General features: G+C 40.1%; 1 protein-coding gene across 3 annotated transcripts in view; it reads right to left on the bottom strand.

Annotated features, from left to right (window-relative positions):
• The window catches only part of ARHGAP32 (Rho GTPase activating protein 32), a 253,163-nt gene that overhangs the window by 75,260 nt on the left and 153,593 nt on the right, over positions 1-24,310 (bottom strand). For all 3 annotated transcript variants that reach the window (XM_089537644.1, XM_089537645.1, XM_089537647.1), the window contains exons 5-10: positions 24,196-24,282; positions 9,052-9,189; positions 8,335-8,427; positions 7,321-7,443; positions 5,708-5,785; positions 764-845 (exon numbers count right to left, since the gene is read on the bottom strand). In XM_089537644.1, coding sequence (XP_089393770.1) covers positions 764-845; positions 5,708-5,785; positions 7,321-7,443; positions 8,335-8,427; positions 9,052-9,189; positions 24,196-24,282 — 601 coding nt within the window. The remainder of the gene's footprint in view (positions 1-763; positions 846-5,707; positions 5,786-7,320; positions 7,444-8,334; positions 8,428-9,051; positions 9,190-24,195; positions 24,283-24,310) is intronic.

Here is a 24,310-nt window from a genome sequence, read left to right as displayed (position 1 = left end):
AAGACATCAGCTTCCTCCAAAAGAAATATCACATCCCACACTAAACATCATGTGATAACAGAACTAGTCCAGCAGTAGTTTTACCGTATATACTCAACTATAAGTCAACCTCATGTATAAGACGAGGGCTAGTTCTGGGGCCAAAATTATGGATTTTGCTATGACCCGAGGAGAAGTCGAGGGTAAAACTTAGGGGCATATAGCAAAGGATCTAAAGGATGAAGCAAAGCAAAACAATGTAATAGACTTACAAAATTCCAGCAGAAATAACTCTTTATGCTTACTCTTAGGCTGGATGGATGAGAGGATAGAGGGGATCAGTGCTTCCGGGACAAATTATACTCTTGCTTTTCACCAGGGAATGGTTCCTTCTTATACATAAGAGTTAAGATCCAGTACTGACATTGCCCTATGGATAAGTTGACTTTTTGTTGACCTAAATTTCTAGGCTTATACATGAGTATATACAGTAAATATGCCCTGATACTTTATAAAACATGAAAATCAGGTCAAAAATAGATCAAAATATTTATATGATTTTACATTCATTCTGAAAGCCATTAAGACTGAATTAACACCATACAGTGCATTCTTCCCATCCATGGGGATTCAGACCTGGCCCCCTCGTGACAAAAATGTGCATGCTCAAGACCCACTATAATCAATGGGTGGCAACATGTACGCAACTACGTCAGTGCGGCTGCCTGAACAAGGCACCATTGACAGCACTGTCTTATCTTGTTTAAAATGCACACTCTCATACCTGGCTTTGGCACAGAGTTGGTCATAGACTGAGGAACTTTGTCATTGATGAGTTCTACACATTCACTAGGAAAGAATCCCACCTGTGGCAATGAGAGAGAGCAAGAGAGAGAGAGAGAAAGTATCTCATGTCAGCAGCATATTTAAGGCAGCATCTTAACAGAACCATGTGTGAAGCCATGTCCTTAACATTTTAACAATACAGAGCTATTTGCATAACACCACAATGTTTAAATAACTGAAAAGAAACCTTCTAAGACTGCAAATGGAACTGTTCATTACAAAATGTATACACCTTCTTAAATCGGCATTGCTAATCATATTCAGAGAACCAATGTTTTGTAGTGGTTTGAGTACTGGAGTATGACTCTCGAGATCAGGGTTTGATTCCCCTCTTGGCCATGGAAACCCAAGTTACTCAGTTCTAGAAGTTTCTAAAGTCTCTGCATAGGCACAATAACCCAATTGTGTGAGGCACAGAGACCACCAAGAACAGGTTTCAATTTCCCTCTTGGCCACTGTAACCCATTGAAACCTGCTGGGTGACCTTAGGTGGGTCCCAGATTTGGCCCTAGAATACCCCATGATAGGTGCCTTACTGCTACCATAAATCAGAAACAATTCAAAGGAACATAACAACAACAAAAACCATACTTGATTTCATTTTTTTTGGTAAATGTCTTCAAATGTCTTACATTTATATGACTAGCCACAAGACAGCCTAATAGATGAGCCTGCATACTTGCTGGGAATTCTGGGGCATGTAGCTGAAAATCATAGAATCATACAGTTGGAAGAGACCCCAAGGGCCATTCAGTCCAACCCCATTCTGCCATGCAGGAACTCTTGATCAAAGCATCCTCATTCACAGATGGCCATCCAGCCTCTGTTTAAAGACCTCCAAGGAAGGAGACTCCAATGCACTGCGAGGAAGGAATATGTTCCACTGTTGAATAGCCCTTACTGTCAGGAGGTTCCTCCTAATGTTGAGCTCGAATCTCTTTTCCTGGAGCTTGAATCCATTGCTCCATTGGGTCCTGTTCTCCTCAATATGACATCCCTTCAAGTATTTAAACAGGGTTATCATATCACCTCTTAACCTTCTCTTCTCCAGGCTAAACATCCCCAGCTCCCTGAGTCGTTCCTCATAGGGCATGGTTTCCAGACCCTTCACTATTTTAGCCATCCTCCTTTGAACATGCTTCAGTTTCTCAATGTCCTTTTTGAATTGTGGTGCCCAGAACTGGACACAGTATTCCAGGTGGGGACCGACCAAAGCAGAATATAGTGGCACTATTACTTCCCTTGATCTAGACACTATACTTCTATTGATGCAGCCTAAAATTGCATTGGCCTTTTTAGCTGCTGGATCACAATGTTGACTCATGTTCAACTTGTGGTCTACCTGGACTCCTAGATCCCTTTCACATGTAGTCTTGTTCAGCCAGGTATCCCCCATCTGTGCATTTCATTTTTCTGCCCAAAGCTTACATTTCTCCCTGTTGAATTTCATTTTGTTTGCTTTGGCCCAGCTTTCTAGTCTATTCAGGTCATTTTGAGTTTTGATCCTGTCCTAAGGTGTATTAGCTACTCCTCCTATCCTGAGCACCACAAATCTCTCAATGCTTGGCAGTTCTTTTATGTCAAAGGTATCAATCTAGCTCCAGAGCTCCAGCAAGCATATTACTTTATACACCTTGTGGCAAAAAAGAGGACCCTTTAGTTTAGTTCTAACCTCCCATCCCAAGTATGTTGTATATGCTTCCTGTGTTTTCCCCACAAAGAGCTATGTGGTATATCTCTCTTTATGTATGAATGATTATTGTTCCTTCATCTCCTCACATTCCTTTGAATATAGTTGAGGGAACTTGGTTTAAAAACATTGGAAGTAAAAATTCAAGATGAGGAACAAAAGAAGAAAGTGAGCCCTAATCAGACTAGTAATAAAATCATCATCATGATGGATTGTGCTGGCTGTCACTGACAGGTTTAGGCTACCCTGTCTAATTTCTGCCCTTTAACTTCTTAATTTTGCTATCTATCTTATTCAAGACTCTTGACATTTAAGTATTTTCTATTTTAAGACCTTTCTACTTTCATAACTCTTCTAATTTCCCTTCCTGATGGTCCTTGGGGCTACATGTCACCACTGATCATTTCTGGCATCTTGCCTTTAAAAGCCTTATCTCTTTCCCTTAATATATCAGACTCCCCCTCTTAAACTTCCAGCTATAACAGTAACTATTTTCATTTTCCTTAGCATATGAACAAAAAGTTGTAAAACGGTTGAATTTTGTAAACCTTGCCTCTATGCTTTCTTCTTTTCTTATGAAAGAAAGAGAACAAAACATGAACAAACTGGGCATGGTAGTTGTTAAGCACATTAACTCTCTTGGAAATGCTTAAAGCTTGGAAACAATTGAAGCTGCCTTAAGCTAGCAAGCATCCATACTTCACTAATGCTCATGGTCAAAAGTCTTGACATTAGGGACCAAGTTGGACAAGGGGTTCAACCACAGTTGAAGTATCCAAAAATGGTACTGTGTTGGTAGAATGGCAGAATCCAGACAGGCCTCCTTTATGACTGAAGCCCCAATGCACCACCAAAATTAGATCTGGAGGGATGGAAAACTCTTTAGAGTTTAAAGTTCCTCTGTGACCTCCAAAGAATGTTGTATTTAGCCTGTTACGTGCCCCATTCATATATAAAGCAAGGCTGGATGGAGGTTGCTGTTCCCTAACTTGTCTCACTGCACTTTGAACAATATTTGTGATGGCTGACTCACTTTAATATAAAACTGGATTGCAGGGGTAGGGTTTAAAAAGCACTAAAGGGCATGAGGTAAGACCCCATTTTGTATTTCATCAAAGGAAGCAGTTTTAACAGGTATGTGGTTGCCCCACCTAATGCCTAGTTTGGCCCCTATTTCAAAACTTATACCTTTGCTCCTTCAATAAAGCCGCTACCTATTTCTCTGTAGCTTTATGCACACGCATACACACACTTCTCTAGAAACATTTTGGCATGCATTTGCACTTTTTTTTCCAGGTACCACATTTTCTCCCCTCGGAAGTACTCAGACTACCTACTTAGGTACTGGCAAACTTAAAGGTGGTTTCAGAAGAAAGACCACCTCAGTCTCCTTGACATATTCCTGATTTAAAGGGGATACTATTTCTCTTTAGATTCACCTTAAGACTCTGTAAAATGACAAATAAAAGAAAGAGGTCATGGCCCTTTAGGATTGAAAGTTTTTTTTTTAAAATGGGAGTTGAAGTATTTCACTTATCTCACTTTGGAGTTTATCCAAGGGGGGCATTGGTAGTTTAAACAGTGATTAGCTGTCAAAACTGTGCAATCAAGATTAAAAGGTTATTAAAATTCATTTAACATTAATAATAATAATAATAATAATAATAATAATAATAATAATAATAATGTTTATTTATATACCGCTTTTCCAAATTAGATCAAAGCGGTGTACAACAGGAAGTACAATACAAACTCAAAATAAAACATGACAGGCCTCTCTCCCCCTCAAGATGGTGGCTGAAGGGAGGGCTTTTCTTTTTTCAGGCAGGCAGTTGGAGCTTGCCTGCCTCTCTCACACAAGAGCCATTATCCCAGGAATAAGCAGGCAGTAACCAGGCAATAAACAGCAAAAAAATAATTCACAGGAAAATCCCGAGGATGATTTGTTGCTGTTTATTGCCTGGTTATTCGTGGGATAATGACACTTTAATCACTTTTCATTGTGGCATCACGTGAAAACCATTAGCACAATTGAGCAATTATCATGGGGTATTCCTGGGATAATTGCACTTTGAATGTGATGTCATGTGAAAATGTTAATCGCGAATGCAGGTTAATCACCGTTTATACTTCCAATTGTCCCCGTATGATAAACTCTTTTGTTGTTGTTGTTAACTGCCCTCCAGTTGGCCACAACTCATGGAGATCCTGTGGATGAGACATCTCCAAGCTCTTCTATCATCCACTTCTCTGCTTAATTCGTATTTGTAACCTCCCCAACTGAATCTATCCATCTGGCATATGGTTTCCTCTCTTTCTACTACCCTCTACCTTTCCTGGTCTCATTGTGTTTTCTAGTGATCCGTGTCTACTCATTATGTGGCCAAAGATCAATAGCCTCAGTTTGATCATACTGGCTTCCAAGGAGATTTCAGGTTTCATCTGTTCAAGGACCCATCTGTTTGTCTTTTTGGCTGTCTATGGTATCCTAAGCACTCTTCTCCAGCACATTTCAAATGAGTTGATTTTATTTCTGTCTGCTTTCTTTACTTTCCAGCTCTCACATTTATACACACTGATGGGGAATACAATGGCTTGGGCAATTCTAATTTGGTTGCTTATCCTCACTTTTGCATGCCCAAGGAAACAAGGAATCACTCGGAGGTCATCATACAAAGTAGTGTCCCACAAAACTGCAAGTAATGGGATGAGTTTAAGAAGGATGAGTTGTTTACATGTAACTGGTTTTTTGAGTAGTCATCTGTGTCCTCACACAAATGGGTCTTGTGCATGCGTAGAACCAGAACCAGAACCAGAACCTTCCAGAGCTTAGGAGCTTTTGGCAGAAACTCCATCCTCCTTCCTCCAGCAGAGCATTTTCTGTACTGCCAAAGCCAGTCTCCCCAGGCACAAGATCCATTTGTGTGAGGTGCAGAGGCCACAAAGAACAACAATTTCCACAAACATAGTGCTAACAAGAAAAATGTATCTATCTATACAACCAGTAATTATGCCAACATTCCTTACAAGGAGATTTTTATGCCCTTAAATCCTTCTATAGATTCATTGAAACAATATATTATGGACAAAATAGAGAACACTCTGTTACCAGCAGTAATAAATCCACAGAATATATCCAATGAAAGTTTTCTTAGGTGTGGTACTATTAACTAACCTAATTGTTAAGCTTACCTGAAATCCGTGCTTTCCCCTCCACCAGGTGGTCAATTCTTTTGGAGGCATATCAATAACAGACACAATATCTCCCACCTGGAAATAAGCAACATACATTCTTATCTCATTATCACTTTGTTTCATCCTTGTGGATAAAAGCACATGTTCTGCAAGAATGTAAAAACACACACAACCAAATACACCATACACTTAAAAAAAAAACACCTTTAGTTTGCTTATGGCATTAAGCAGTCATAAAATCTAAACTGTGAGGTAAAGTATTACAAATGCTATATAATGTACATTTTAATACATTCATAAAGAGAATATGGTTGATAGCAGTTAAAAGGCCAAAAGCTGTTATGAGTAAAATGTGTAGTGTGTGCTGAAGTGTAGTTATCCTGAAAGCTTGGAATCCTTTGAAAAGAGACCTTGAACAATGAACTGCTGCTTTTGAATCTTGTATTCATCTAAGTATTAGCTCTCTGTCCCAGTCTTTTCTTTTTGTATGAACTTCAGAGTAACCTTACAAAGGCATGTTCCACTAAGTTAAAGTTAGCAATGTGATAAGGAAATGTGATGTTACATCAGCAGGATGGGAAGATGAAAGAAGACATTTAAAATTTCCTCTGAGACCACTTGCCTCGCATAAAACATTTATCATAGTTTGCATGCATCACTAAGTCTTTGCAAATGACACCAGCAAAACTCGACATATGAATGCAAGATTTTTTTTCCTATATGCCCTTTGAGTCCTTTAGCCACACTGCATTCATATTGTTCAGGTTTATTGCTATGTCCACAAGTTCTGTAAGTGTGCTTGGTTTTAATACAAGATAAAAAATTTGAAAACATTACGTGAACATTTGGCAAGATATAATTTTTTAAAGAAAAACATTAACATTTATTTCAAAACCCGCGACCTCTTCTTTTTTCTCCCACTTAAACCTCAACCCACTCATACAACTTCTTCAGTGATTTAAAGGGAGACAAGGACACAGCCTGTTTCTAATAAAAGGCAGCTGTTTGGGGAGCAGTGGTGTCACCCCTGTTTATGGTGTCACCTGCACCCCCGCGTCCCCCTAGTGATACCTCGCCTAGGAATTAGCTAGAATGGATCAAGTTTACATAAACAGCCAGGGACATATTTTCAGTCCCCCATCAGCTACCAGGATGAAGTCTGAGACCAAAAAGGAAAATGAAACGCATAATCATCTTATTATGACCAAAGGAGTTACAATGACTCACTTGCTGTCATGTCTAAATGGGGAAAGTGCTTTACAAATCTTTATACATGTGTCCATTATCTAACTTACTTTTTAATGAGTATAGTTTACTCAAATGGAGGGAGGTTTTTTTTTCCATCTGTGTGTGACCCAAGAATAACTAGGAAAGGACTTTTCAAAATTGAATTTTCATGCTGTTTGCTACAAGAATGTAACTGTCAGGGTTAGGATTTGGTATATGTAATGGGCATCCAAACAGGCTCTCCCTGGATGCACAGATGGCTTATGTGTCCACCCTTATTTCTAGTTGGTCTCTAAATCCCAAACATGTGCACATATAGTAACATGTAACAATTCTTCTTTCTCCATTTTATAAGGAAAATTTTATTCCTTTAAAATATTTACCTCAAACGACAGTTCGTCTGCTGCCTGAGCAATGTATCTCTTAATAACGTGGGCAGCTGCAATAGCAGGAACATTAATGGAAGATTCTTCATGGACTAGGAGGTGATTCCCCTTGTTATCAATCTGTTAAAATGACATGATAGACTGTGAGGCAGTTGAAGACAAGCAGCTCTGCAGATTTATTGTACTAAGTGTTTGCATGAATGTGGGATTTCATGCTGATTTGCAAAGGCAGCAAAGCTTGAAGGGCTCCCTGTAAAACGAGTGCACAAGCACAGCATAGGTACTGCATACTAAAAACAGAAAAAGAATGGCCACAGATACTATCACTTTCTATGGATCAGAGCTTTTTTTTCTACTATGAATAACAATATATGCATCTGAGGAAAGAGACCATGAAAGCTTATGCTACAACTTATTTTGCACAGTTAGTCTCAAAGATGTTCCAAGATCTTACTGCATATTTTGTTGTTGTCACTGTTGTGGCATTGGTGGCATGGGCGCACCACCATTGAGGACAACGGGGCATGAGCATACTGTATCTGGATTTTGGTATCCACGGGGGGGGGCAGAATCTGGAACAGATCCCCCACAAATACTGTATATCAATGCATATCATAAAGAAAGAGGAGAATAAATTGGACATATCTGGAATATCTACATATTCCGTTTTAAATTTACACGGTCCCTTTCAACTACATTTGCCCCTACAAGTCTGCGGACTTGAAATCCGCAGACTTGAAAATTTGTGGAGGGTCGACTGCCATTAACCTCAATGGGGTGCACACCCCATTCAAGCCTATGGGGCTTGAACATGTGCAAGTTTTGGAACTTGCAGGGAGTCTGAAACGGATCCCCTGCAAGTTTCAAGGGATGACTATATACTAGGAAATAGCAAGCAGCAGGGATTTCTCATTTAATACTGTATTCTCACATTCTATTTCCAACTTGTATGGCTGCAGATGCTAACCAGCACTCATATTAAATGGCACAATGTTGTACATGCTAGAGTACCTCCATCCATGTGAGGGCCGGTCCACAATTTATCTTGTTGCCTGCTATGGCTGAGAGTCGTGACAGGTAAGCCATCAGCATCTGGGTGACCAACTACAAAAAGTTAGAAAGGAACAGTATGATTCTGCTGAAGACTTGAAAACATTTTTATGCTCAACTACAATTCTATGTATTAGAAAACCAGAGGCATTAATTAAAAGTACTGATTCATCAAACGGGGAAATCAAGTTATCAGGCCAGAGGATTCGTCTATCAACACTTTCCTTCACCTTAAATTTTAAACCCCTCCATTTGCCACAGGAATACAGAAATCAAAGAAAGCTACAGTTATAAAACAGTTGTTATATGAGAAAAAAAATCTTGTAAAACAAGCTATCTTTGATGCCTAAGAAAATATATGTCCCTTTTACACAATGGAGTCTTTATTTTTCATCTCTTACAGAAAAACAAAGGAACTTCCAACAATATCCAAACACTGAAAATTAATTAAATTCTAATATAAACCATGATCAACACAACCCTCTCTTTCAGTAGATTTAATGACTTGCCTAACATTTTTTTCTGCCTCCAGTCCTCCAGTTATACAGAAATGCATTATTCCCCATATAGTTAAGAAATAAATAAAATGATAACATTCAGTTTCTAAAAATTAAAGATGTACCATTCTCTCTGATCATTAACTAGTTTCTCAGAACTAGACACAAACTGGTATTTTACCTCCGGACTGTCCTTCAAGGCATCAGAGCGGGGAAGCTCCGAGAGCTGGGAGAATCGCCGATCATAAATACACAGATGAAGATGTTTATCAAGCACTCTGAAATCTTCATAACTCCGCTTCACAATCCAGCTCTTACCCTGCAGACAGATGAAGAAATCACTGAAGTGCTACATATTCCCTCACAATTCATTTTTCAGTGACCAGCAGTATAAAACACTGTTACTAGTGGAAACAAAGGACAAGGCGCTGTCAGCTCTCCTAAGCAAAATAGTTAAAACTTTGAACTCAGACAGCCAGATTTTCTTTTTTGCTATCAGCCAATGTTAAATCTGCCTAAAATAAAATGATCCTGACTTGTTTCTACAGTATAAAGATCTTGTAGCACCTTTGAGACTAACTGAAATAAAGAAGTTGGCAGCATGAGCCAACTTCTTTATTTCAGTTAATCTCAAAGGTGCTACAAGATCTCTCTACATACTGATTCTACAGACTAACGCGGCTATACAGTGGGCCCTTCCTTTACACGGGGAGATCTGTTCTGGATCCCCCCACATATAGGAAAATATGTGTATGCTTGCATCCCATTGGAAACAATAGGGTGCATGCACGTGGCGACACAGTGGCACAGGCCATTGTTTTTCTCCTCACGTGGCTTCAGCTTATGCTGGAAGCCGCGTATGGTGCGGGCACACTGTATCTTTGTTTCTACAGTCATTTCATCCATTTTTTAAAAAAAATTACCATTAACAGACAGCTGGTCCATCTAACTCAAGTGCTGGGGTTAAGTTGTGCATCTCCGGAATGTTCTAGGGGCCCATCTTCTCACCACTTATGTAGACATAACTGCCCCAGCACATTTCTATTGTGCCACTGACATTTTTGCCACTGCAGCAAAATCCTACTGCTGCTTTGCATCATAATTCCACTGCCGGTAGCCCATGGAAGTGTGATGCTGCTAGGAAATCAGGCACATGTTCCAGGTGTGCCATGCCTCTTTGCCGAATCACTGTGATTTAGACAATGGCAGGAAGAGCAGAGGCAAGCAAGGAATGGTGCAGGGATGTCAAGTTGATACATTGCCTGACTTGGTCTAGCCATTGTATATCGATTCAAATGCCAGCATCTCTAAGCTTCTTCTGTACTGTGATGTCTCTCAGTATGAAATCTCATTTCATCCACAATTTCATGAACTTGACTGCTACTGTACTATCAGCCTTCCTTATACATGGATTTTTTATACACGGATTCAAGCATCCATGGTTTGAAAATGTTCAAAAAAAGTATGAATTTCAAATATTAAACCTTGATTTTACATTGTTTATAAGGGACACCATTTTGCTATGTCATTATATTTAATGGGACTTGAGCATCCACAGATTTTGTTATCCACTGGGGATCTTGGAACCGAACCCCAGCGGATAACAAGGGTCCACTGTATAGCTGTTTAACTTAACATTGCATCCTCTTTCGTTATTCATTTTAAAAAATATGATAGCTGTCTTTAAGTATCTCTAGGGTTGTTATGTACAAGATGGAGCAAGTTTGTTTTCTGCTGCTCCAGAGACTAGAACAGTGGGATAGACTGCTTCTGAGGGTGGTGGATCCTCCATCTTTGGAGGACTTTAAACAGAAGTTGGACGGCCATCTTTCAGGAGTGGTTTAGTTATGTATTCCTGCATGGCAGTCAGTTGGACTACATGTCCCTTGTAGCACCCTCCAACATTTAGATTGTATGATTCTATAAACAGTCGGGGTTTTGCATCAGAAAAGCATTTCATTAAATATTGTTTCAGATACCTTTTGAAACCATACATATATATTAAAAATGCTGTGAACATATGTGTTACAATACATAAAACATTCAAATACTTCCCTTGGAATTTTGACTCAGAAAAACCAGGACCCAATACCAGCAGGAGCCTTAATTATGGAAGAACTTGATGAGGATGGTGTTTATGGTAGATAAAAGACTATGAGACAAAAGAGATGGCACATTTGTGGTGGCTTCCAAGCATCTTGGAGGCATGTCATTTGGACGATGTATCACTGGAAGCCATCATGAAACTTTGTGGCGCTCTGGTGATGCGGTGTTCATACACCGCATACCGCAGGAGTGCTGCAAAGCCGGAGGAAAAACTAGCTTTTTGCTGGCACAAAACGGAGTGTCTTTCCGCTGCTCCTTTTTGTGCTCGTAAAAAGCCGGCTTGGGGCCACAGCATGTAGTTGCTGCAGCCCCGATCCAGTGATCAAAAGGGCAGCATCAAGCCACCCCTTCAGGGCCCTGTGTTTTGGCCCTAAATTAAATGGTTTAGAAGCATGATGTTCTTACGTGTGTTAATTATTACCAAGTCTGTTAAAGAGGTGCAGAGGTTAAGGCTCTATCCTTATGAAAGTCACTACTGAAACTGTAACATTCAACATAGTCATATTCTATAATGCAATGGCAGGAATGATGCCTTAAATGAAATGTAACAGTGATTACAGTATTTATGACAACTCAGTCTGATTGTAACCTAAAAAAGATGACAAACATACACAAATGTCTTATTCAAATTCTTTATTGACCATTTCCTCTTTGATGCAATAACATCACTGGAATCCCTTTCTCCAAGTGGCAAAAAGCAAGAGCTCATCCCAGGAAAACCTAAAAGAAGCACTGACTCCTCAATTCTCTTGGTGCTCCTTTTGGGGGGGAAGCACCAAAGAGCTGCCATTGCTGCCATTTTCCCATCCAGATATTCAAAAAGGCCAGAAGGATTACCACAAAAGACACATTAGAAGGACCAATGCTTTATTAAGTAATCCTGGGATGGACTAAGCTCTTGCTTTGTGCCATCTACTCAGAGAAAGAAATGGTTCCTTTTTTGATAAGTCAGGCGCTGTACAGACCGGCAGATATGGCACCCCCGTCACATGCTAGGGGTTGGCCGAGGACGCAACATCCATATTGGCCTCAACCCTAGGACATGACGGGGGTGTAATCATGGCGGCCTCTCATCCACACAGGGGCCACCATGATTACCTCACACGCACGCCACCTCCAAACGGAGCAGCGCGCTTGTGGAGCCCTTTCAGCGGCGCCGGAAGGAGCTCTGAAACGGAGCTCCTTTTGCCACTTGTATCTCTGGCGCAGCCTTTACATGGCCACGCCAGCGACACAGAAGAGAAAGGGGCTGAGCGGCCCCTTTCTCTCTTTCCCCACCGCTGTTGGGGTGTTCTTGGGGCATGAAGCTTTTTACTGCTTCCCCAAGGCCTGGAAAAGCAGCAGATCGGGGCCTCTGGGGCTGCCGCTGTGGCAGCTCAGGCCCTGATCCATCAGGGAAAGGGGCAGTCTGTATCCCGCCTTACTTACACTGATCTGTAGATAAGTCAACCCAGGTTTTTGCGGTCAATTTTTCTGACTAAAATTTCTAGACCAATACATGAGTGTATACAGTACTCCCAAAGCTTTGGAATGCCCCTCCAAGCAAGATGGATTAAAAAAAATTAAAATAAAAAGTACTCAAAATAACAAATTTATAACTTATAAATATAAATACAAATAAATAGATACTAAGTTTATAACTTAATCTTAGCAATTAAATAATACTATATATTATAAACTTAGTATATAATGTTTGACCTCATCTCAGCATGGCATTTACAGCTGCTTGAACATTCCCATATGTCTGTTTTTGTAAGCATGACCTTACACCTTTTTATTACAAGTCACAGTGGAAAAGAGCGTTAAAATTTAATCAAAACACATTGAGATCCTGATAAAATCCTGCTGTATGTATTTGCCCAATGTTATTTCTAATTTCATGTTATTGGATAGTATCAAGAAGTGTAAAACTCAGCATGAAAGGGAAAAAAACAAGCCATCTCACATTGTAACACAAAGTCCAAACTATTACCACTAATTGTTTGAGTTCAGAAATATCTGCAGAACTTCAGCCTGGGCTTAGTTTTAGGTTCACGTTTGGTAAGCTTAAACTAAATGAATGCAAAACCACTGTCCGAATCCAGACACTGTCCAAATCCAAATTAAGTTTTAAACAGAAAAACAAAAAAGGAATTCAGTAGCCTCTTTGTGAGTGAGCCAGCATGGTTTAGTGGCTTGAGTGCTGGACTGCGGCTGACCAAGGTGCAAATCCTTGCTCAGTTGCTGTGTGATTCCAGGCAAGCTATGTGCTCTCAACTTTAGGGGAAGGCCATGGAAAACATCCTCTGAATAAAACACTATTACATAGATTTTTGTGGGTTTTTCGGGCTATGTGGCCATGTTCTAGAAGAGTTTATCCCCGATGTTTTGCCAGCATCTGTGGCTGGCATCTTTAGAGAGAACTGAAGATGGCCCTCCATATCCACAAATTCAACCATCCAGAGCTTAAAAATATTCACACACACAAAAAATTCCCCAACGCAAACCTCAATTGTTGCTATTTTATATAAGGGACACCCTTTTACTACCCTGTTGTTTATAATAAGATCTGAGCATCCATGGAATTTGGTATCCATGGAGGGTCTTGCAACCAAACTTTCAGATTCCAAGGGTCCACTGCATAGGGTTGTCAAATGTTGGTGTCAACTTAAAGGCACATAACAACAACAATGAAGCACTTTTGAGACTAACTGGGAAGAAAAAAAAATCCAAGCATAGGCTTTTCTAGACCTAGTCCACTTCATGAGATGCATATATACAAATAGGGGAGTGCGCGTGTGTAAAAATAATGGAAATGCAAAAAAATATTTATCCAAATGTTTGTATACATATCACACAACCATTAGAATAATCAAAAGGATTTATAGGATTCCAAGTACAGAGGTAAAACCTGCTATGCAATACCCAAAGAACTAATAAAGCTATTCATTCAGGAGCAAAGACCATATAAAGTCTTCCAAAAGATAGCTGTGTAACAGACTCAAACAAGACACTTGGCAACAGTAAAACACTTGTGTGTGCATGGCTGAAATCAATTTCTTTTCCACCTCAACAGTTCCTCATAATCCAGTCTTTCAAAATCTATTTAATAAATATCTCACCAGTATGTTTTCTGGTGGACATTATTAAATGAATCTGAAGAGGAACAAGATCCTATAAAAAGGTAACAGCATAATAATAAAGAGTCTCCAGCAATGTTTAACTCTTTTCCTTGATGAAATGAATTTTTGAATGGCAGGATGGAAAATATACAGCTTAAGCCTCTTGCTAGTTGAAAAGGGATTTGTTTCTCTCAACATTTTATTAGATTACCATATCTCTTTAAGCTTGTAATTTAAACAAATCACTATCAGCCACATCCTCATGTAGAATATATGATAAGGAGGTCAGAGAGAAGGGGGACAAAGGAGAAAACAGAATTAGTGGTGGTCCAAATGGCTGAACATTTGTGTGCAATTGTTATGTTCCTTCAAGTTGTTTCTGACTTATGGCAAACCTAAGATAAAGCTATCGTGGGGTTTTCTTGGCAAGATTTACCAGATATAAATCTACAGCATGGAGCAATATTGCAGCACAAATAACAGAACGTGGTGAAATGCTTAACATCAAATTAATCAAAATGCTAACCAAAATAAACCGTAGCTCTTTGTAAGTAACTTTTGGATCAACGACCAACATATATGAAAGACTTTAAGCCCACTTCCATGACATGCAGTGGTTTCAGAGCACCATTTATATAGAAACCCCACAACTATTTGAAGCCATCAATGCCAATAACATTATTTTACTAACAACATAGTTCCATTTCAAAACAGAAAACAGGCTGAGTCAAAGTCACTGGAAAAGATGTAATGGCAGAACAGCGAACAGACCTTCTGGACCCACAGATGTCACACTCCCGGCTAGAAGCAATGTGGCATTGTGTGTGCACAGTCAGATATATTGTGTGTGCACAGTCAGATATATATTAAGCAGGGACTATTTCATTGTTCTTATAAATCATCTATTGAATAATGACATCACTTGCTTCTGGTGAGTTTGTTGAGAGATTCAAAACATCCCTCAGCAAGATCTATGAGGGAGTTATTTCTAATGAGTTATGGCCTTACATGTATTTGGATCAACAGTAGTGAACCCTTCACTCTAAAGGTGAAATGTCCTGGCCATACCCATGTAAGTTATTCTATAGACAACCAACAGAACCTCATGGCCTCAAGCAGAATCTGCTACAATGGACTTTACCACATGGAGGAGAAAGCGTCATGCCCCCTTTTGTTTCCTGTTACCATTGTGCAATTGAGGTGAAGATGATCACACGATGTTGGAATGATGGCGTTGTCAACAAGTTATCAAAGTGTCATGTTCCCGTCTCAAAAGCACAAACGAAACATTATCAGCACAGGTGTGTACTTACAAAGCACTTCAATTCCACAGTTGTGCAATTGCGCTTTCATTCCTGGCTTGCTATTTGGTGCTGCCTCTCTCTTTCTCCCTCCCCATCCATCCTTCCAGACAATTCACCATTAGTGTGAGGACACATACCAATAACTCCAAAGTATCAGTATCCATCTCCGAAATAATCCCAAAAATATCCTCCGTCCCTCAACAACACTGTCTAAGGAAGTCTGCAATACTGGAAGTCTGCAATAGAGGTAAACCGGAAGTGTGAAATCACAGCTAAACTGGGGGTGGGGGGACGCGATGATTCAGCAAGGTTTTTTATGCGCATGTGCAGACACTGCAAATAACACTTCAGGTATGTACACTAAAAGCGCTATTCTTCTGTAATTAAAATGGAACTGCATCGTTTTTGGTTTAGGTGTGATCATCTCCCGTTACTGTTTCATCGCTATTCCAATACAGAGCAAATGCGCAATGGTAATAGAAAAAAAATGGGAGCATGACGCTTTCTCCCCCGTGTGATAAACACCAATGAAAAAGTACAGCAAAATGACTAGATTGTCACAGACAGGAAAGGAGGCCGATTCAGAAAGACTAAACTGAGTAGGTCCACTTGACCAATGGGAAATTAATGTGGCAACCCTTACATCAGTTCCATTGATTCAATTTAATTTAGACCAAACTATATAATATATGAGGGTCTAAGGGCCAGAGCAGATAGGCAGGAAAAAGTAGCTTGATCTTCCCAAGGTGGGTGCAATACCCACAGGCAAACCTCACAGTGTAATGTGTAGCTGTGCTACTGCACTGGGTAATGTTTTTAGTCACCTCACTACCATGCATGCGCACTATTGCACAAACACACCACCTGAAACCTCTGAGTACATCCATGTCTGCCCAGATGCCATCCTATTGGATGGCCACACATTCGCACATGCGATGTTCAAACACTACAGGACACTGGTGCATCGGTGTGTGATACATTGGCAAAGCATAAGCATGGAGCCCCCCCCCCCCCACATGCCCCCTTCACCCCATGCCCCCTGGTTGGACTGCTGGTTTGTGTATAGTTGAAAGTTGTCACACTTTGTGTTTCTTTTTTTCCTTTGCTTTGCTGCACCTCTCTGCACTGGGCTGTTTATATGCAGGCATGGAGATGCACATTTTCTGAGCTAAGGTGGAATGTTCTGGCTTCTTTTTGCTCCAGTTTTTAGCCGCAGAGAACAGCTCCATTTCTGTTTTCACCTGCTTTGGAGGCTAGCAAGGGATTTATATGCCACCATATAAATGCTGTAAGCCACATTATTTTCCCCATCTGTTTCACCCCTAAGGCACCAGATATTTTCTGACCTTGGAAGCTAAGCAGAGTCAGCTCTGGCTAGTACTTGGATGCGGGTCTTCCAATGAATACTAGGTGCTGTAGGCTGTATTTCAAAGAAGGAACTGGCATAACCACTTGTGAGTAGTCTGTGCCTATGAAAACCCTATGAAATTCGTGGGGTTGTCATAAGCTGACAAGCAACTTGAAAGCATACACACACACATATAATACATATGAAATTCAGTCAAACTATCCAATGATACTTTTCACTCTCAGTGAAAAAGTCAAGCTCCTTGTATTTTGCCATGTATATTTTCAGTGTTTTCAGTTTAAAATATTTGCTCTACTTTTCCTAGTGTTGTGCAGTTCTCCATTTATTGGAGAAGATATTAAAATCTATTTTGCTCAGCCTTGAAACTAGCTTTTTGGCGGCTTATACCCTGATAAACTATTTAAGCTCCTACTATATTTGAGAAGTGTGCTTGAAATGTGAGCAGACCTATTTTATTCCACTTCAAATGAGCTGATTTTGCAACCTGACAGCTTTTGCTGCACAGCAATCATCCCAGCAGACATCCAGCCGTTCCAAGTCAGAGGGACATTCTCTTAAGCTACTTCACAGCTTTTCATTCAGCTATGCTTTGAGGGGAAATTTTTCCTTGGAGTTTGCCATCGGATATACAAGGCATGCTTAGCCATTATTCTGAAATCAACTGGAGTTCTCCCTGTGCTGATGTGAATGGAAATGAACGAAAGAGAAATGATGGATGCTGTTTCGTATCGTTATGATTTTTATCTTAATAAGTAATTCCAATTCACTCACAAAACAGGTGTTTCCGATTCAAGCAATATATTTAATAAATTCTGTTCCAGCACCTATCTACTTATATTTTTAAGGGTATTTTATTAGAGTGCTGTTTTGGGAGGGAGAGATCAATGGGTATTTTATTATGTATGATATATTTTTATACTATTTTAACATATTGTAAGCCACCTCAATCCTGAGGGAGAGGTGGGATAAAAATAAAATAAAATAAAATAATTAATTTGGCATGGACAACACACACAATCCTGGACATATTAGTAGACATATACAGGAAATATCTTTCCTATTCCAGATTTACACCAAGCCCAACTCTTAGACAAGCTGATATACAAGAAAAACGCAGTTAAGTCTGCAATAAACTATATGTTTAACAAAGCAGCAGAAAATCTATACCAATTGCAAATACAAACTATGGGGATGCTTTAGAGTGTTCAAACCATTTCACACACATACTATTATTGTACTCTTTAGACCAGATTTATAAGTTGAAGCAGTATTATCCAAACTACAGATGAGGACTGTAGTTTAAGGCAATCTGTTTTCATGATAGTGACAAGAATGGAACTGGGGACTGGTTTGTAGCCCAATTACATCTATTATAATATGCTGCAGTAGTTCCCAGTCTTGGGTCCTAAATGTGATCAGACTAGCTTTTTCTCTTATGTCAATAGGACTCTTTCATTGTAAATGGAATACATTTACATTTAAGCTATGCTACTGAATTAAAAACTGCATCTAGATGCACAATGACTTGGAACTAACTGCTATCCATTTACAGTACTAAAACCATCCATCACAAAGCAACATACTTAAGAGACTTTACATTTTAGCTGAAATTTTAAGAAGCTTTAATTCTGTGAAACCCATATGGATCGGCATTTGCAATGCACAGAAGGACTGTGAGAATGAAACTCTCTCAGATTGTATAACTTGATTTTTATACACAATGACTACACCAAACTATCTGAGCAACCATGGTGCCATTTCTCAGACAAAACAAATTAAGAACAGATCAGCAGAAGCTAATGCTGGCATTTTGATTTACCAGCAAATATACAAACAAGAACTGATCTAGGGGCTGAACAGACAGGCCAAAATAAAGCTGCTTCGGGTCACTTTGGAGGTATGCTGTTTAAATGATGCATGCATCCAAGGAGGCTGGAAGCCGCGCCAAAGCCATGCTCCAGTCCTAAGCACTGGAGCACAGCTTTGGCGTTGCTTCTGCCCTCTTAAGATGCATGTGTCATTTAAACAGCATACCTCCAAAGTGTCCCAAAGCAGCTTTATTTTAGCCTGTCTGTTCAGGCCTCAAAATAGCACTGAAGGGGACCTTTTCAAACAAATCAGGAGAAATCAAGAGGGGAAAATGATCTTTTGAGAATATTAGAGTCAAGGTAGATGCTGAGGCTGGCTGGCTGCTGAGCAAAGTGGGGGCAGCAAGGAGGCAGCTTCCATCCTTCTTGTCCTGTAACAGGTGAGGATGGACAGACATGCAAGGGGAAGAAAGGAAAGAGGAGCCAGTTGGCGCACCACTTCCTTCCCTCCCTTGCCACCTCCTACAAGGAAAAGGTGAGGAAGGAGCATGGCTGGTGGTGGCAACAGCGATGGACTGCAAGTAAGATAAACCAGGACAATTGGTCCTGCAAGTATGGCAGCTGTACTGTATTTTTAATAATGTGCTGTTTTTAAAGTGTTGTAACTGATGTTTTAAATTAATGTTGTAATTGAATATTTATAACCTACTATGCTTTTCTGATTTCCATAGTAGTAGAATTCAAAGATACAGCCATGTTAGTCTGTAGAATCAGTATGTAGAGAGATCTTGTAGCACCTTTGAGACTAACTGAAAGAAAGACGTTGGCAGCATGAGCTTTCGCAGACTTCAGTCTATTCCTTAGATGCTTTTGGTGGAGTAGAAGTAAGGTACAGACATATATATATATGCCATAGGTATGTGAGAATGTCAATCCAAATTCAAAATCCTTTGGGTATGGAAATGAAATAGCAAGTCCAGTTTTGATGATGGCCGTTTGTGGACAAAGACTTGGCCAACTTCATGCTGCCAACTTCTTTCTTTCACTTTGCAGCTCAACAGACGGGGAGAAAGGGGGATGGAGACTGCAGCAACCAAACAGTGCAGCCTCCGCAAAGCATAAAAAGAACCTGTTTCCAGAGGGTTATTTCTGGGATGCGCTCGGGGTGCCATTGGAGCCCTCATACATACAAATGACATATGTGTGGCACAGTGCCATTTGGATGCTGCACCATGCGTACATCATCATGGCAGCCCCCACGTGGATGAAGGTGAGTCATGATGGCACCCGTGGCATGTGGTATGACTTTGGAGCATGCGGACACTCCGTTCTCTCAAGCCCTAAAATCAGCCCCAGGATGGCGCAAGGCACCAGTCTGTACTGGGCCTTAGTCTCAAAGGTACTACAAGATCTCTCTACATACCATGTTTTACTGGTATGGGAGTTAACTGTTTGTTTTTACTTATTGAAACTTTATTGTTAAAATCTAAGATACATACACACAAGGAAAAAGGGGAGAAAGGAAAAACAAATATCCAATTACTATTTACCTACATACATTAATAAACACATACACAATAAATGTACTAACAGTAAGAACAATGAAAGACTTCTAACTTACTCCAGCTGCGGGTGTTAACTGACCCTCCAGGAGTTAACTGTTATCAAGGCACCAGCCAAAAACATAAAATTTGTTCAAAATTTGACTTGATACACAAAGTGGGACAAAGCTAAAAGACTCTCCTTGTTTTGACTTTACTGATACGATAAAAATGTCCCCTATAAAAATCTATGATTCTATGATTCTATATTATTGATTACTATCCTCATATCATCATGATATGATTATGATAATCTTAGCAAAAAATTGATATGGTTATTGATAATAAAATGGCATTATCAGCTCTTCCGTAAATGAAAACAATTTTTTAAACAACCTGAATGTCAAGATCACATTATTAGAAGAAACGAGACACACTTGATGTAAAAATGTGAGTAATGCATTTTCCATGTATATACATGGAAATTTTATACATGTTCCATTGGAGGAGTAGAGCAGAGATGTATTCAGCCATGAACAAATCTAAGTACAAAAATTGCTGTGGGCTTGTAGCCGAAAGCATAATGGAATACTCTTAAGAGAAAACCAAGGAGATTAAACTACACCTGGACTTTAGCTTAGAAAATTGAGAGTTATTACATATCTAGCAACTGCAAGCAAAATATGAGTTGCATGAAGAAGAAAATATAGCTGACGTTTTGTTCACACCCACACACTGCATGCTCATCTGTGAGAAAGTGGAAACATGGAGAAATTCATGGCAACTACACTCATGGCAACTACATGAGGGAGCTGTGATACAAATGCCTAGCCACTTAATTACTGGAAGAAGTCACCTCCAGCCTATTATGTTTCCAAACCCATCTTAGCAGAAATGATATTTCCATTAATCTGTGGCTGTATGTACATTTAGACACATTTCCAACCCAATTCAACCGATCAAAGCAGAATTCAGCAGTTGTTGCCCACAAGGGATTATACCTGGGGGGGAGATCAGGAACAGACTTCTAGTTTACATTTTAACTCACCTGTTCCCTTCACCAAAGGAAAAGCAAGCAACTTGAAAAGGTAAATTATTTGGCCATCGTTTGGAGAATCAAACTGCTTTGATCTGGAGGAAAGGTGGTATATAAATAAAAGTTTTATTATTTTATTATTTTATTAAGTGGAGAAGGTAGGGAAAAAAGGACACCGGAGGGGGGGGGAGGGGAAACCTTTCTAAGGCTTGACACAGACAGTCCCAAAGTGGTGTGCCACCGCCGATACTAGGGTTAGGGGCCATGCACCAACTGTATGGCCCCTAACCCTAGCACATCATGTCGGCGACATCATTGCAGCATCGTGTCCACACGAGCGCCACCATCATGATGTAAGCGAAGTGCAGCATATAGACATTGCTGTGCATTGCTTACATCATGAGTGCATCATTGGCGCCCCTGTTTTTTCCAGGTTCTTTTTGGGGTGGAGGGACGCCGGGCAGTTTGGCTGCTGAGGCGTCCCTCCGGAGGGAAACAAGCTGCCACCAGCCCATCCTTTAGGGGCAGTCTGTCTTTCCTATCTGTTCAAGAAACTCTGGTTGTACATAAAGCAGTATTTTAACAACAAGGACAAACCTCATCTAAAAAAATGCATTATGCACCCCTCTCAAGGGGAGAGGGAATTTTTCCAGGCTATAATAAGTAAATAAATTTAGCCAAATCAGTGAGTTGGCCAAATTGTAGGTGTAGTGCTTTTGGTTTTCTGCTGCTTTTTTGGTCTGATGATCTGCTGCAGATTGAGTTGACAAACCAAAGTGCTTTCAACAGGCTACCCAGTGAAGAGAATGCAACAAATTTTCCAGTCCAAGAGTTCTAAATAGCAGTTACTGGTATGACTCATTCCTTTTGCTTTCCACAACACCACTCACGTTTGCAACAAAATGCCCCTAAACATCTAGAATTAATGAAAAGTACATGGATTCAGGCCAAGCTAATAAGCTAACTTCTGGGCTTGATTTGAACAATGACACTGTTCTGCAGCCTTACTTCACTTTTGAACAAAGTTTCATAAATGATTCCAACAAACCCAATATTTTAGCTCATTTGAATGTTATGATCTCGCACTGATTTCCTTTCATCATTGTACTGACAGAGATGATTGTTTCAAGAGCCAATTGGCTGGAAATATTCACACATCAGTTACTGCATCACCATCCTGACTCTGTACCATAAAAGTGGAAAATCAGAACTTATCCTAAGGCAACAGTGGCATGTGTGCATGTATGTGTGCGTATTTCTACTATCATCACCACCACCACCATTATTATCGTCATCATGATTATTTCATCTTTTCCCCAAAATTGGGACTCAAAGAGGCTCACAATTTAAAACAATACAATTAAAAACATACAAAACCTGAGCATTAACACAAAATTAAACTATTACTGCATTAATACAAATCACGCTATAAAAGAATAAATGCTATAACAGGTAAGTACCAACATTCTTTTCCCCAGGAGAGATGTTCAGAACACCTTCTAGAGTGGGATTTACCAAAGCCCCTTGGTTAGGGAGGGTACACTGGTGCCCTGATAGAGGAACCTGGAACCATGTGTTAGAGGGCTCTCCTACCAAAGGCCTCCTCCAACTGAAAAGAATCCAGCTTGTAATGTCTGACAAATGTGGATGGGGATTTCCACATGGCCACCCTGCAGATCTCTGCCAGGACGCACTGGTGGCCAGAGTCTCGGTAGTGGTTGAACTTCTGGTAAAATGAGCCATTACTTTCTCCAAGGGCTCAAATTCGACGTTTGATATCAGTTGGCAATGCAGCCTCTGATTCATCTGCTGAGTGTGGAAGTGGTCACCTTTCCCCCCTCCAAGAAGCATGGTTGGAAGGAGATAAACTGTGCCTCTGATGTGCAGAAATTCCTTGTCCTCTTTGGATAAATCATCATGGCTCTACACACATCAAGTGTATGCCAGATCCTCTCCAGATCCTTAGACAGCCAAGAGCAGAACGGCAGCAGCGTCACATGCTGTGAAAGGTGGTATGGCAACTTTACTTTGGAAAAGAAGGTAGTGCTGTTTATTGCAGAATCGAGTCTGGTCTGATGATACGTAGTTCCTTGAACACTGACAGTGCACCGAATTCAGATATCTGGTCTAATGGTTATAACCAGGAGGACCTTCCATAACAGGTGCTTCAAAGATGCCTCCTGAGGCCTCGAACATCCAAAAATGTTTGAGTAAGTACGCAGATCCCAGGATAGTAAGCGATGTACCATAGGCGGCGCTATATTGGCTATGTCCTTAAGGGGTCTCCAGATGTGTCGGGGTGAAGATATCCTCACCATGGGACAGGATGCATGTTATGGTGACCACCTGTCTCTTGACCATGTTAGACCTCAAGAGCAGGGGAAAATCCTCAACATGGAAGAGCTGCACAGAGCTGATTCTCAAGCATACTTTGCTAAGCATACTGAGAAATAATTGTTACAACATTTTAATTTATTTCCAGCAGGAAGAGAATTTTGAATTTTGCAAGAGATACAGATGCAGATAGTGTATCCATGTTCCCTAACACTAAATAATTAATGCTGACACTAATTTTAATTTAGCTCCTAGACATGTGTGAGATGCTTTGGTTATGGAGTTCTGGTTAGCTGAAAGGTTATTCTGGCAGGTTCAGTTCAGTTAATAAAGTTACACTCTACTTTCCCTCCTTTGAAAGTAAGTAAACCAACCATAGTTTTTGTACAACACACCGCTAATTCCTCAATCATCATTTCATTGGCTAGCTCAGGAATGAAAATAAACCTACTCCATATGTACACAAAGATGCAGGAACACATATCTAAATACACATCTAGATGGACCTGCTGTTCCAGAATAAATGTTATTGGAACCAACACAGTACTTGTTCGTAAGTATTTCTCTCATTAAAACCCCAGTTCTCTCATTAAAAGCTCAGTGCTTCCTTTACCCCACAACATAAACAGTGGAAAATATGAGAGAGAAATGAGAGGCTTCAAAATAGCCTGTCGTTCATGTGATGTTTCATAAAAGCAAAAAGAGAAGAAAATGCATACAATTTACCTGACAAGAGATTTGTACAAGGTAGACAAGCTCCTTGGATTCACATCCATTCCTTGTTATTTCATTCTGTTCCTCTGGAAGGGAAAGCTAGTCCAAGAAGCAAAGCAAGTTTTTT

Source organism: Sceloporus occidentalis, unplaced genomic scaffold, assembly GCF_023333645.1.
Source record: "Sceloporus occidentalis isolate IW3139 unplaced genomic scaffold, rSceOcc1.0.p SCAF_9, whole genome shotgun sequence".
Lineage (NCBI taxonomy): Eukaryota > Metazoa > Chordata > Lepidosauria > Squamata > Phrynosomatidae > Sceloporus > Sceloporus occidentalis.
This window is presented reverse-complemented; position numbering and strand designations above follow the sequence as displayed.